The 12,710-nt window shown below is 43.2% G+C and overlaps 1 protein-coding gene across 1 annotated transcript in view; it reads left to right on the plus strand.

Moving 5' to 3' along the window:
• LOC106588171 (ephrin-A3) overlaps positions 1-12,346 on the plus strand; it is a 104,062-nt gene extending 91,716 nt beyond the window's left edge. The window contains exons 2-5 of the mRNA XM_014176893.3: positions 4,693-5,003; positions 5,622-5,687; positions 7,599-7,673; positions 9,878-12,346. Coding sequence (XP_014032368.1) covers positions 4,693-5,003; positions 5,622-5,687; positions 7,599-7,673; positions 9,878-9,996 — 571 coding nt within the window. The 3' untranslated portion in view covers positions 9,997-12,346. The remainder of the gene's footprint in view (positions 1-4,692; positions 5,004-5,621; positions 5,688-7,598; positions 7,674-9,877) is intronic.
• Positions 12,347-12,710: the final 364 nt, after the last annotated feature.

Below are 12,710 nucleotides of genomic sequence, written 5' to 3' on the forward strand. Positions count from 1 at the left end.
AGCTCGAGGATTCAATCCAGCAACCTTTCGGTTACTGGCCCAACGCTCTAACCACTAGGCTATTACCACTAGGCTATTACCACTAGGCTATTACCACTAGGCTATTACCACTAGGCTATTACCACTAGGCTATTACCACTAGGCTATTACCACTAGGCTATAGTGGTAATGAATCATGTAACGCTGTTGACCATTTTGTGTATGCGTATCAAATATCGAAAGGTTTGGTTGGATATGTTGGTAAGACATTGCCTGGCTACCCAGACTCCTTGCTCCCAGCCAATCGCTACGCCATGCCCACGGACGTTAAGAACACACGTGAGTAAAGCTGCGAAGATTCCTCATTGGTTTTGATGCTCTGATGGGAGACTATATAATCACTGATTACTTTTGTTTTATACAACGCCCCTCGTGCCCCTCGTCACCATAAACGACTTCAATGATGGCAGTCTCGGACTAAAGTACGTAGCGAATGTCAGAGCAGCGGATTAATTTAGTGTGAGTCGTCAGGCTAGGTCAGAAAGCAGCCTGCATGTGAACAGCATGTAGATCTAGTGATCTACTATTACTAACAGTCAATGGTGTTACTGTGATGGCACTGACAGGGATGTAACGTTAATGGCCATTTTGTTTATGCTCGTTCACAATGGAGGTTGGTTTAGTTGTAGATTTGATCTAGATCTTCCACTGCGGAAGCAGACCTTTAGTTTCTGTCCACTGTTGTCTGTTTGCGGTTTCTTTGTCATTTATTGAAAGTGGCTGTATTCTCAAAATATGTTTTAGTGGAGACAGTGGTGGAAGGTACAGTAGTGCTATCTTTGTCTTTGTCTCTCGTCTCTCTCCCTCGCTCCCCTCTCTCTAGGCTGTCTTCACCAGCTTGTGCCGGCTGTACTAACGAGCAGTGCTTTCCCACTCATAGGAAAAGGATGATGATACAGCAGAAACGACACAGAGACAATGTACAGCGCGGATAGAAAGAGAGAGGAAGAGAAAGAGCGGCACCATCACTCTTTTTTCCCGTGCACTTTACTACATATCTGTGTATCCCTGGGGTGCACTACATCTCTGTCTCTCCCTTTGCCTCCCTTTCTCTCCTTTGTTTTCACTTGTTTGTCATCTTCATTGTATCTCTTTCTCCTGTTTAGATTCCCCCACTAGCTCTCCCCGTCTTCCTTTCTCCCTATCTTTGTTGTTACATCTTCTGCCCTCCTCCCCTCCTTGCCCCACCACCTCATGTGTCACTAAGTGGACTGCTTATATAAGTCTATGACTTCACACACTTATTGAACATCCTTGTCCATCTCCCACCTCCTTGCTCCTCCTTCCTCCTTCTCCCACTTCCCACCTCTGACTCTGTCTGTGACCTTTGTGATGGAACTGGGATCTAATTCTTATGTTATGTTATGCGTAGAGTGCGCTGCTAAAGCAGCAGTGTTCAACACTCACACACTTACAAATATGCTCACACACACCCACATGTACACATATATACACACACTTGTAAATGCACACACACTATCTCCTTTCTTTCTCCCTACTCTCTCAATGACAGAAGCTCCTTTCCCTATGCATTTCTATCCGATTTGCGTCCATGATTCCCCGTAATCACATTCTCCATCTTTCCTCTTCCTTTCCCTCTTACAGGTCTCTTACTCTATTTTCCAGTCTCTCACCTCTTCCCCTCAATCTCTCTCTCTCTCTCTCCATCTCGTTCCCCCCCATCGCTTTCCCCTTTCGTTTTCCTTCCTCTTCCCTCCCTCTCTCCCTCTCTCGTTTTTATCTTCCACTCTCTCTCTCTCTCGTCTCTCCACCTCTCTCTAAATATAGTCCCTTTGAAGCATGGCTGTGTTGTTCCTTTTGTAACACCGTAAGACAAATATCTGTCATCCAACATCTGAGAGAGGAGTGGGGTACTAGCGAGGAGATATTGTAAGATTTATGGCAGGGAAAGAACAGTGGTTAAGGGATATGATATTGCTCTGTCTTAGCATGTGTGTAATGGCAAACGAGGACAAGGGGAAAGACGAAGAGAGACGGAGCGAGGGTAAAGTAGGAAAAGACACAGAAAAGGAGTTACTCTACTACGCTATAATGAGAGAGGGAGAGAGAGAGGGGTTGTGACATTTCTGATCCTCATTTTTTAATTGAATAATAATCTCTCTTGAGAACTGACCTAGTATTGTGTGTGTGTGTGTGTGTGTGTGTGTGTGTGTGTGTGTGTGTGTGTGTGTGTGTGTGTGTGTGTGTGTGTGTGTGTGTGTGTTTGCGTGCATTGCATGTGTGTGTGTTTGCGTGCATTGCATGTGTGTGTGTTTGCGTGCATTGCATGTGTGTGCGCTTGTGTGTGTTGGCGCGCGCACATGTGTGAGGTTTCGCTCGTGTGCGTGTGCGTTTGCTCATTTTGTGTGTATGTGAGAGAGGAGAGTGAGATTGTAAGAGTAAAGAGAGAGAGAAAAAACCCTAGGGCTGAATGCAACTCAATACTGCCGCCTACTGTTACATAATAGTCAATACAGCTCCAGTTGTTGCAGATTTCCCCTGCCATTTATCCTGACACAGATTCCCACCCACAGCTAAGGATTCCTCACATCTCATCAATTGTCCTCTCTATCCCTTCAGGATAGGTGTAATGAGTTTGTATAATAATACTTCGTACAATTACGATAATGAATATACATAGTATGATAAACAGCCATCCCACTGGGCACAGACGTCAGTTCAACGTCTTGTTTTGATTTACATTTGGTTGAGGTGTCAACTAACATGAATTCAATGTAAAATCAGCCACAAAAATTCACCATGCCATTGGATTTAGGTTAAAAGGTGGGTGAAAAAAATAAAAACGTTGATGACTTGTTGTTAATCAAATCAGTTGTCCACGTTGATTCAACGTCATCACATTGAATTTATTGGTTGAAATTATGTGGAAACAACGTTGATTCAAACCAGTTTTTGCCCATCAGGATATCAAGCCATGTCATGGTGGCAGGATGTTACATTATGTCACAATCATCTTCTCCCCTAAGGCTACAGGAACACGAGCATTTCGCTACACCTGCAATAACATCTGCTGAACATGTGTATGCAGCTAATAAAATATGATTTGATTTACAGTGATGACTGTATACACACATGCATGGATGCACGCACACACACACACTTCACATGTCCCAACCCAAGACTGATCTTCTGTACCTGCTAACACACTGGTACACTGTGTTCGGTCACCGTAGGCACATGGAACCTAGCCCCTTCACGTCAGTGTATCCCTCCTCCCTGTGGTAGAAGAGCCACTTAGCCAATTACATGATCTTCTTCCGCTTCACTGACCCAGACTATGTCATGCTCATGAGAATGGCAGGGACTTAAAACATGAAAAGTACTGCACCTAAACTGATATCTGGTGTTTGAAAGGTTTTCAATGTTAACCCAATGAAAGTGATGATGCACAGAACTTGCTTTAAAACAGAATAGAAATTGTTTATTTGGAGAGATTTGAAACAGGAGGAGACAGAGTAGTGAATGTGGAACAGGTGGAAGCGGGAATTGAACCCCCGACTTCTGTGGAATTTCATTGGAATTTTAGACACTCAACCATACAGCCACACTGTTTTAAAGAAAATAAAAAAATAAACTGGGATGAATTGAAATTGGAAAAAACAAGAACAATCAACATATTGTATACTTAATCAAAATAAATGTAAGTCATTTCAATAATTTCTTAATTTCATTTTACCCAAAAATGTAATACTAAATCCAACTTAATGTTGCTCTAAATGTAAGTATCTTTTATGAAGAATGTTTTGTGATTTTACTCATTGGAAGTCTGGTTTTAATCTCCTTGCACTTCCTATCTTGCCACATGGCTCTTGCCAACATTTTTAGACTAGGATTCTTATACACAATGATGTATGTTCGAAGAAAGAAAAGTAACTTCTATATTAGTGTTAATCAACTTGTTGTGCCATGAGGTGTATCCTGCAACGCTTGCTGTAAAACCTGTAGTTTCTGTTGGTGCATTGAGCACTGTGCTCAATAATGCCTAACAAAATGGGTTAAACTATATAGACTAAAAACTAGACTAAACTATGTTGATATAGAAATCAATGTTAAACATTAAAATAGTCTAGAAGAAGTGATCGAATTCTGCACTAGACAGGATTTGAAACACAATAATAGTGTTTAGAAGCTATAGAGAGAGGAATAGACACCAAAAGAGAAGGTATTTATTTCTGCCCTAAACAGAACTCGAAACACCAAAACAGTGTTTTCAACCATTGTCGGTAGTGCTCCCAGTCCCTGGCAAGGTGGTGTTACAACACACCATGTAATGATTCAAAACATCTCAGAATAATGTTTCAATACTCCAGCAAAGTTAAGGTTTCATCTCCCTCGTGTTGGTGGCAGCTCAGTTGCCACTAGTTTTGTTGTTACAAGCACTTGATTGTAACAGGGTGAGTTTTATAGTATGCTCTTACTCATCCATGTATTTATTCTCTCTCATCTCTATTTCTCTCCTTCTCTCTCCTATTTTTCTGACTTTATTTCTTCTTCCTCTCTCTCCTCTCTCACTCTCTCCTTCTCTCCTTTCTCTCGCTCTCTCGCCCTTCTCTCTCTCTCCCTCTCTCTCTGTCCCTCCTGCTCTCATTACCCCTCCCTCTCTCTCCCTCTCTCCGTCCCCCCTCTCTCCAGTCTACGGAGGGAGGGCTACACAGTGCAGGTGGCAGTGAACGACTACCTGGACATCTACTGCCCGCATTACAACACTACCGCCACTAGCCAGCGGGGGACGCTGGAGCGCACAGTGGCTGAGCAGTACGTCCTCTACATGGTTAGCTACCGTGGCTACCGCACCTGCGACCCCCAGATGGGCTTCAAGCGCTGGGAGTGCAACCGGCCGCACGCGCCCCACGCGCCCATCAAGTTCTCTGAGAAGTTCCAGCGCTACAGCGCCTTCTCCCTGGGCTACGAGTTCAACGTGGGCCACGAGTACTACTACATATGTGAGTGGAATATTGCTATACTAAGTCTCTATAGGAGTACAATATTTATGTAATGATGATTGTACTACTACATCTGTAAGTGGTGGAGCTGAGGTACTCTTTCTCTATATTTATATATTGTTATAGTTGAGTAATGGAAATGGATTGCATGGGCTATCTGTATAGCGCTTTCCCAAGTGTACCAAGTGCAGGCACTTTACATTGTAAGTTACACTTCAGCCATTACCAATGTGTAGCACCCACCCACATACCTTAGTAAGTTAGAGTTGGACAATTACAGCATATCGTTGTGAGTCGTTGAACTACATTAGTTCATTTAACTCTTACACCACAATCCTAAATATACTTCCTTCCCTGTGAATAAACATACCACTAATAGCTGTGTTAAACTGCTGTAAAAATAGCGGTTTAACATTTGACTTTGTATTCGTCCCAAATGGCACCCTACTCCCTGTTTAGTGCACTATTTTTGACCAGGGCCTATAGGCTCTGGTCAAAAGTAGTGCACTATGTAGGGAATAGGGTGTCATTTGGGACACACGTATGGACTCTGAGTGTTAGTTCATAGGCTGGCCTATAGATGGCACAAGGCTGACGTGTATCTGTATTCTGTTGAAGCCACGCCCACCCATCACCACGGACACAGCTGCCTGAGACTGAGAGTCTACGTCTGCTGCTCCACAGGTGGGTCTCGCTCTCTGTTTCTTTCTTCCTCCCTCTACCTCGTATACATACACACACACAGTCACACACACTCTCACGCATGCACTCACACACACCCAGCTGTTTTTGTGAAATTTTCACCATTCAAAATTGTATTTTCCTTAACCCCTAAACCGAGCCCTAACCCTTAACCTTAACCCCCAAAACCCTAAACCTAACCCTAACCCCAAAAACTCTAAACCTAACCCTAACCCCAAAACCCTAAACCCAACCCTAACCCTAACCCTAACCCTTAAGCTTAAAATAGCATTTGAACAAATGCAGGACCTGGAAAAGAAATCCTACCTTTTCAGGACATTAAGGTGAAATGTTACAACATTGGGGTCCTGATAATGTAGGAAAACAAGTACACACACGCACACACGCGCGCGCCCCCACACACACACACACACACACACACACACACACACACACACACACACACACACACACACACACACACACACACACACACACACACACACACACACACACACACACAGGAGACCTGAGGCTACAGCTTCTGACAGTGCTTTCCCGGTGTTCTTATAGTGAGGTTATTTCTATCTCACTGTGTTCCAGGGTTGTATGATGTTCTATGTTATTCTATGTTTCCAGGGCTTTGATAGTGATGTTCAGTGTTGTTCTGGGTCTCAGTGCTCTGATAGTGTTTGATAGGAATGCGCTCTCTTCGATCCTGATGTGCTCTCTCTCCATCTGATTCTTTCCCTCTCTCTCTCCCCATTCCTCTTCTCTCTCTCTCCCCTCTCTCAGCATCTTTCCTCTTTATCTCTCTGTTTCCCTCTCTCTCTCCCCCACTTAACTCTCTCTGTTTCTGTCTCACACTCTCTCTCTCTCGCTTCTCAACATCTCCCCCTCTCGCTCATCTCCGCATCTCTCTGATAGTGACGTTCTGTGTTATTTTTACTCCAGTAGCCTCTCTCTCTCCTGCAGGCCTTTGATCAAAGCCCTGTGCTGAAAGCTCCCCCTACTTCTCTAACCTTGTCACCATTAATACATCCCACACTCAGGCCAGTGTCAGCTTCTGTGTACACATCACCTTAACCCCCTCTCCGAGTGTCAGGGCTAATCTATTGAAGTGTCCACTCGGAGAGTGTGTGTGTGTGTGTGTGTGTGTGTGTGTGTGTGTGTGTGTGTGTGTGTGTGTGTGTGTGTGTGTGTGTGTGTGTGTGTGTGTGTGTGTGTGTGTGTGTGTGCGCGTGCGCGCGTGCACATGTTTTTGTAGAAAGTGTGTGTGTGTGTGTTTGTATGTGTGCGTCCTTGCGTGCGTGATTGCATGTGTGCGATAGTGTTACTTTACAAACCACAACCTTCACTCTGAACGGTCTGCTTAATAGCCTATCATCTGAACCCAATTGTTCTCTGCTATTCTCATTCCACTGTATCTCTGCCCTATCCCTTTTGTTTTGAGAGCATTCTTCTCTACAAATGCACATACTTACAATATGCCTCATATCGAACAGATTAACACACCGTACACTAGCTCCCTATCAATATGCTACATCCCTCTTTGCAGTGCAATATTATATGGGTAAGCCATGTGCATTCTCATTTAAACATTCACTGAGCTGATGTTAATGTAATACCAAGTCAAGGCTATCAGTGTGTGTAATACTTTCCCTCTCAGTGAATATGCCTTCATCTTCTGCTCGATAGCTTCGCCTCATAGGATATCTTCATGTACTGGACTGGAGTGTCCTGGCGTTCACACATTGTGCATCCAGAATGGCACCATATTCCCTTTATAGTGCACTACTTTTGACCAGGGACCATAGGGTGCAGTATATAGCACTATATAATTAGTGCAATATATAAAATAAGTAGTGTGGGCATTTTAATGACATTGTGTATTTGTGTTCCTCTCTGTCTAAGTCTCCCACGATGATGATTCCAGTCAGACCCCTCCTGACTACACATTCAGGCCCAATATCAAAATACACAACATCGGTGAGTACTCTCCCTGATGCTCTCTCGATCTCTTTCTGCATCTCACATTCTCTTTCTTTCTCTCTGTTACTCTTTCTCTCTCAAACACACACACAGTTGTCCTTCCTCAATTGTATCCTAGGTCTTCTAATGAATGGAAGATTCCTGTTTACCAAAGACTAGGAGGTGGAGGTGAACGAGTCGATGGTGCAATTGAGTGGTTATATAAACACCCTCGTTCTCTCTCTCTCTCTCTCTCTCTCTCTCTCTGAGAACCATTTAGCTTTGGCTGCTTCTGGGAGCTTGTGGCCAGCCGAGACGGGGCTAAAAGAGTGTGACCCGCATGAGATGGAAACTCAGACCAGGGCACAGGGGGGAAAGAGCCCCTGAGCTATAAGACTATTCTGAGAGAAAGGCTCAATGGTGCCTGGATGGCTCCACAGAGCACCCTAAATCATGACCGAGCTTAGGGGGAAAAAATGAACGGAAACGCATAGTCCAAACAACCCAGAATGCCTTGGGTATCCTAATACATCCTTCTGTACTTTGTGCATTAGTGACATCAACAGAAAGAGGACACAGTAGCAGACATGACTCATGACCCACAAACACTTGCGTAACACTGATGGCCTCACTAGCCACACTGACTGCCCAATTGCTCACCCACTGGACCTGTCTTGGCCTTGGATTAGCTTTACCCCACCCTTTCTCTCTTCTGATTGGTGTTTTTACTTCCTCTTCTGTCATATTTACAGTATGTTTCCTATTGGATGGGTCTCCATTTACCTGTATGTGAGTCAAAGAACACCCTAGAGCAGTGCTCCAGTTTACATCCCTAAGAACACCTACTGTAACAGCTCCAGTTTAGCTAGCACTACCTTACACAATCAGGAACACTATTCTATGGTACGAACTCACTCACCGCCCCTCCCGAACTGAGATAACATACTGATAAATACCTTGTCAACTAATCTCATAGAGTTAGATAAAGGACTCATCCTTGTATTTGTGCAATTATGGCATCTGTGACAGCATGGGCAGCGCCATTGAGGCTATCTCTATGGTAAAGTAATCAATGTTATTTTCTTTTGTGTTTGAAAAAAGCATAAAGCTAATATTGGTGATTTACCGCCACCTGCAGTGCTAGAGACCTGAATCTTTTGTGTCATTCATTTATTGTGGCCACTAGATGGCGGTGAAATAGCTTAAAGCCATTTAGTAACCATAGGCCATCCAATTTAAAGAAGAAGACAATGCTCTGATCATTGGCTGATCGCTCCACACCCATAAGAATCCCCACCCAGTTGACTACTTTAAAATGGTGGAAGCCCTCAATGTCCATGCTAAAAGGGGTTATATCCTATCTCTATCTAACTCTATGGGTAAATCTACCTTTCAGCTGGAACAGTCTGTTTAGCACAGGCACTCAGGCCCTATCACTTTACCATATGACTTTATTTACCCACGTCACTGGTGTGGATGTCAGGGCTATGTGTCATCGTCGTAGCCGACAGACATGTTTCCTAATGTTTCGATGAATGGCTTTGACGTGGCAGAAGCACAGTCAAACCAGTCGAGTTGGATGCTGTTCCTTCTCTTGAGTCGACGAAAACAAATTCCAGACATTTCCACAAAAAGTGGAATGAGACAGGCGCCAAGTGTCATTCTTCTGTGTCTATACCCGGATTCTCGCTGTATCAGTGTCACACCTTGTGTGTGTCTCTCTTATCACGTTAACTCTTCACTGTCTGTCCCCATAGGGGCCTATAGGGAGGCTCAGGATTCTTCTCACACATCCCAGGCTTACATTGAGAATGAGATGTATTTTTTCCCTGTTCTCTCTCTCTTTCTCTTACCCTCCAGCTAATGTAGGATTGTGCCTAATCAATGGGTTGGTTCTATAGCAATTTCATTTAATTGCAAATCCTGCTAGATGAAGCTAAATCGGTAGAATAAAAAGATCCATACATTTAAAAGATGAACAACAAAGTGTGTTTATTCCTCCTCCCAAGAGGGAATAGGTCATCACATGTAGCAGCGCTGATGATAATTGGTGATTTGTGTTAAATTGCTCTATGTTTGTTCTCTGCATTATTTGTATGCATTGCACAACATCGGCTGTAGATTGATTTAGTTAATGTGTCATTTGATGTTCTCTCTCGCTCTCTCTCTCTCTCCCTCTCTCTCTGCCTCTCTCTCTCTCTCTCTCACCCTCTCTCACCCAGATGAATTTAACCCTGAAATTCCCAAACTGGAGAAGAGCGTCAGTGGCAGCAGCCCATCACGCGATCGCCTTCTGCTCACCGTGGCAACATTGCTCATCTCCGCCCTCCTGGTGTCCTAGCAACTGTCTCCCCGAGTGACATCACATGGATACCTGGACCGCTTGGCCTGAAGGGCTCTGTATTCACTAACCCTGGGTTCAATTAGAAAGTGGGAGTAAACCAAGGAAAGGACACATAATTCAACCAAACAAAAGCCAGAATTACAATCAATTCGACACAACCATAAAAAACAGGACTTACTCTCGGATCGTACTAACTTAAGGAGAGGCCTTTAAAATCTGCCGTTTTGCCCTTGAGCAAGGCAGTTAATCCCCAAAAACAACTGCTCCCCAGGTACCGATGACGTAGATTAAGGCAGCCCCCTGCACCTCTCTGAGTCAGGGTTGGGGTTAAATGCGAAGACACAATTCAGTTGTGCAACTGACTAGGTATCCCCTTTCACTTTCCTTTCCCTTTTTCAAGTCTATCTCAACTCACCTCTAATCACCGTTGGTACACAGTTTGTGCGACATGATGTCTTCGGTTCATGTGTTGTCAGACATACACTATGTGCATATGTGCCACCGCATTTCATGCATTTGGTATGCCACCACAAGGACCAATAGCAGAAAATGGCATTCAGACTTATAGACATGACACTTCCATCATACCTAGGCTGCCTCTGGCTACACATATGCAGTTAAAGTAGGACATGTGCAGTGGGATTTGTAATGGGATGTACACAACCATACAGGAGTATGGCTGCCTGTCCATCTGCTAAGGAACTCACTTGACATTGCCTTCAGCTAGTCCCAATATGGAGGACCTTTGAGCTTTGTGGAGTAGGATGGACTGGGCTCCACTGAGCGTGCCCAATAGACTGGGGACTGTAGGCCTCCAATGGGCTTTCAGGACTGGACTCAGCTGGACTTGGCTGTGCTGCAGTACTGTGGACCATGCTGGACTCTGCCGAGATTCACTGTACTGTGCTATGCCATATACTTGCAGCCATTTCTCTACACTGCTGCCATTCTCCCGGATGTTAACCCATCTTTTACTGTCATGGTGGTGTTGACTGGAAATATTTTGAGAAAATCTCTATAAGGCTTTCGAGTACCATTATCCATCTCCTCCAGATATTCTCTAACCTTGGCTTTGTGGTGCATAGAAAGGTCCGAAGCCCACATGTCAAGGACAAAATAGACGGTGCCCTCCAAGAACTGGTCCTAGATCTGTCCTAGATCTGAGACTCTGGACCTTTGCTTTTAGAGCATTTCCAGAAGCACACATCTGTGTTTTTGCTATATACATTTACCCATAACACTTTGAATGGGTTCCAGGTACCAACATTTTATCAACAGTCAACAGAGTGGTTTCTAATACCACAAATTACAATATGAAACATTTCACAATAACAAATTCCCTACAAATCCAGACCTGATTTATTAAAAAAAAAAATCCCGTCACTTTTAAAGGTTCCCGAATCAGGGCTGGTCATTATTGCAATCCCAGCCACCGTGGTAACGACCAATACAGTCGCCAGAGTGCCACAGGTGCCTGACTGTGATTTGTGTCACAGATTACTTTAGCCGCCATTTTGTAAACATGTGTGAATGTGCAAACAGACAGCAGTCCTCTGATGTACTGTTTTATACTATAAAGTCGGACAATATCAGGATTGCATTATCGATGACAATGCTGTATGGTTTATTAACATTTTAATTTTTTAAGTATGTTATTTATTGATTTGCTTGTTTATTTATGTACATTTTCAAGTATTTTTTCATTATTAAGCTACTGTGCCAAACTCAATTTTTTTTTTGCTAAAGCATTTGCTTCTGTTAAGTACAGTACATGGATATGTGCCGGTTAAGACTATTGAGGAGAGATGTAAACTCTTCTTCTCACTTGTTATAAAGCATCACATTTAACCATAAAATGTATGGCAACAGCACGGAGGAAATAAGAGTACAGGTGATACCGGATAAAAGACGTCACCCCTTCAGTGCTGAAGTTAAACATTTTGACACAAGAAATGAAGATAGTGCATTGTAATGTGACTTTATATGCATACTGGTAGGGACAGAATGTATGTGTGTGTGTGCGTGCGTGAGAGAGAAAAGGCATATCCTTGCACATTTGTGTGAGTTATGTATGTATTAGGAGTGTGATTGTCCGCGCTTTCGAGTATGTGTGCATTTTAGACTTTTGGTATTCGTTGAAGGACTTGTTTGTAGGATCTGAATATGCAAGCGTGTATGAGAGAGAGAGAAAGAGAGAGAGTGAGAGAGAGAAAGAGAGAGTGAGTGTGTGCTTCAGCAATGTTAGTTTATGTTAGGATTTTAAAAAAGCATTTACTAACGTTGGAGACAACAACAAGAATTGTGTTTACCTTTGACAAGAATCAATAAAAAAAACATGTCAACTGAACCAAGAATGACGATTGTTAAAATAATGACAATAAAAATCTTACTTTTAGCAAAAGTCTTCATACATGTATATCCTAAATTCAATTGTTTAGTTGCTATGTTGTTTCGTCAGGAACATTCTGTATAAGAATGTTCTCCATTTATCTTTATTATCCTTCTTTGCTCTTCTTCTATCTCACCTGCACCTACCCTTGCCCTTCACTTTCTCTTTCAGTTTGCGTTTATATGTTTACCTTCCCTTTCTGTTTGGTCCTTGTCTGTTCCTGTTAAGATCTTGCTCCCCCAGTCCCTCACACTATATTATACTAATTTAAAGTATCCTACATACTAGGGCTGCACAATTAATCTTTTTTTTTATTATTGCA

Source organism: Salmo salar, chromosome 27 (genome assembly GCF_965601325.2).
Source record: "Salmo salar chromosome 27, fSalSal1, whole genome shotgun sequence".
Lineage (NCBI taxonomy): Eukaryota > Metazoa > Chordata > Actinopteri > Salmoniformes > Salmonidae > Salmo > Salmo salar.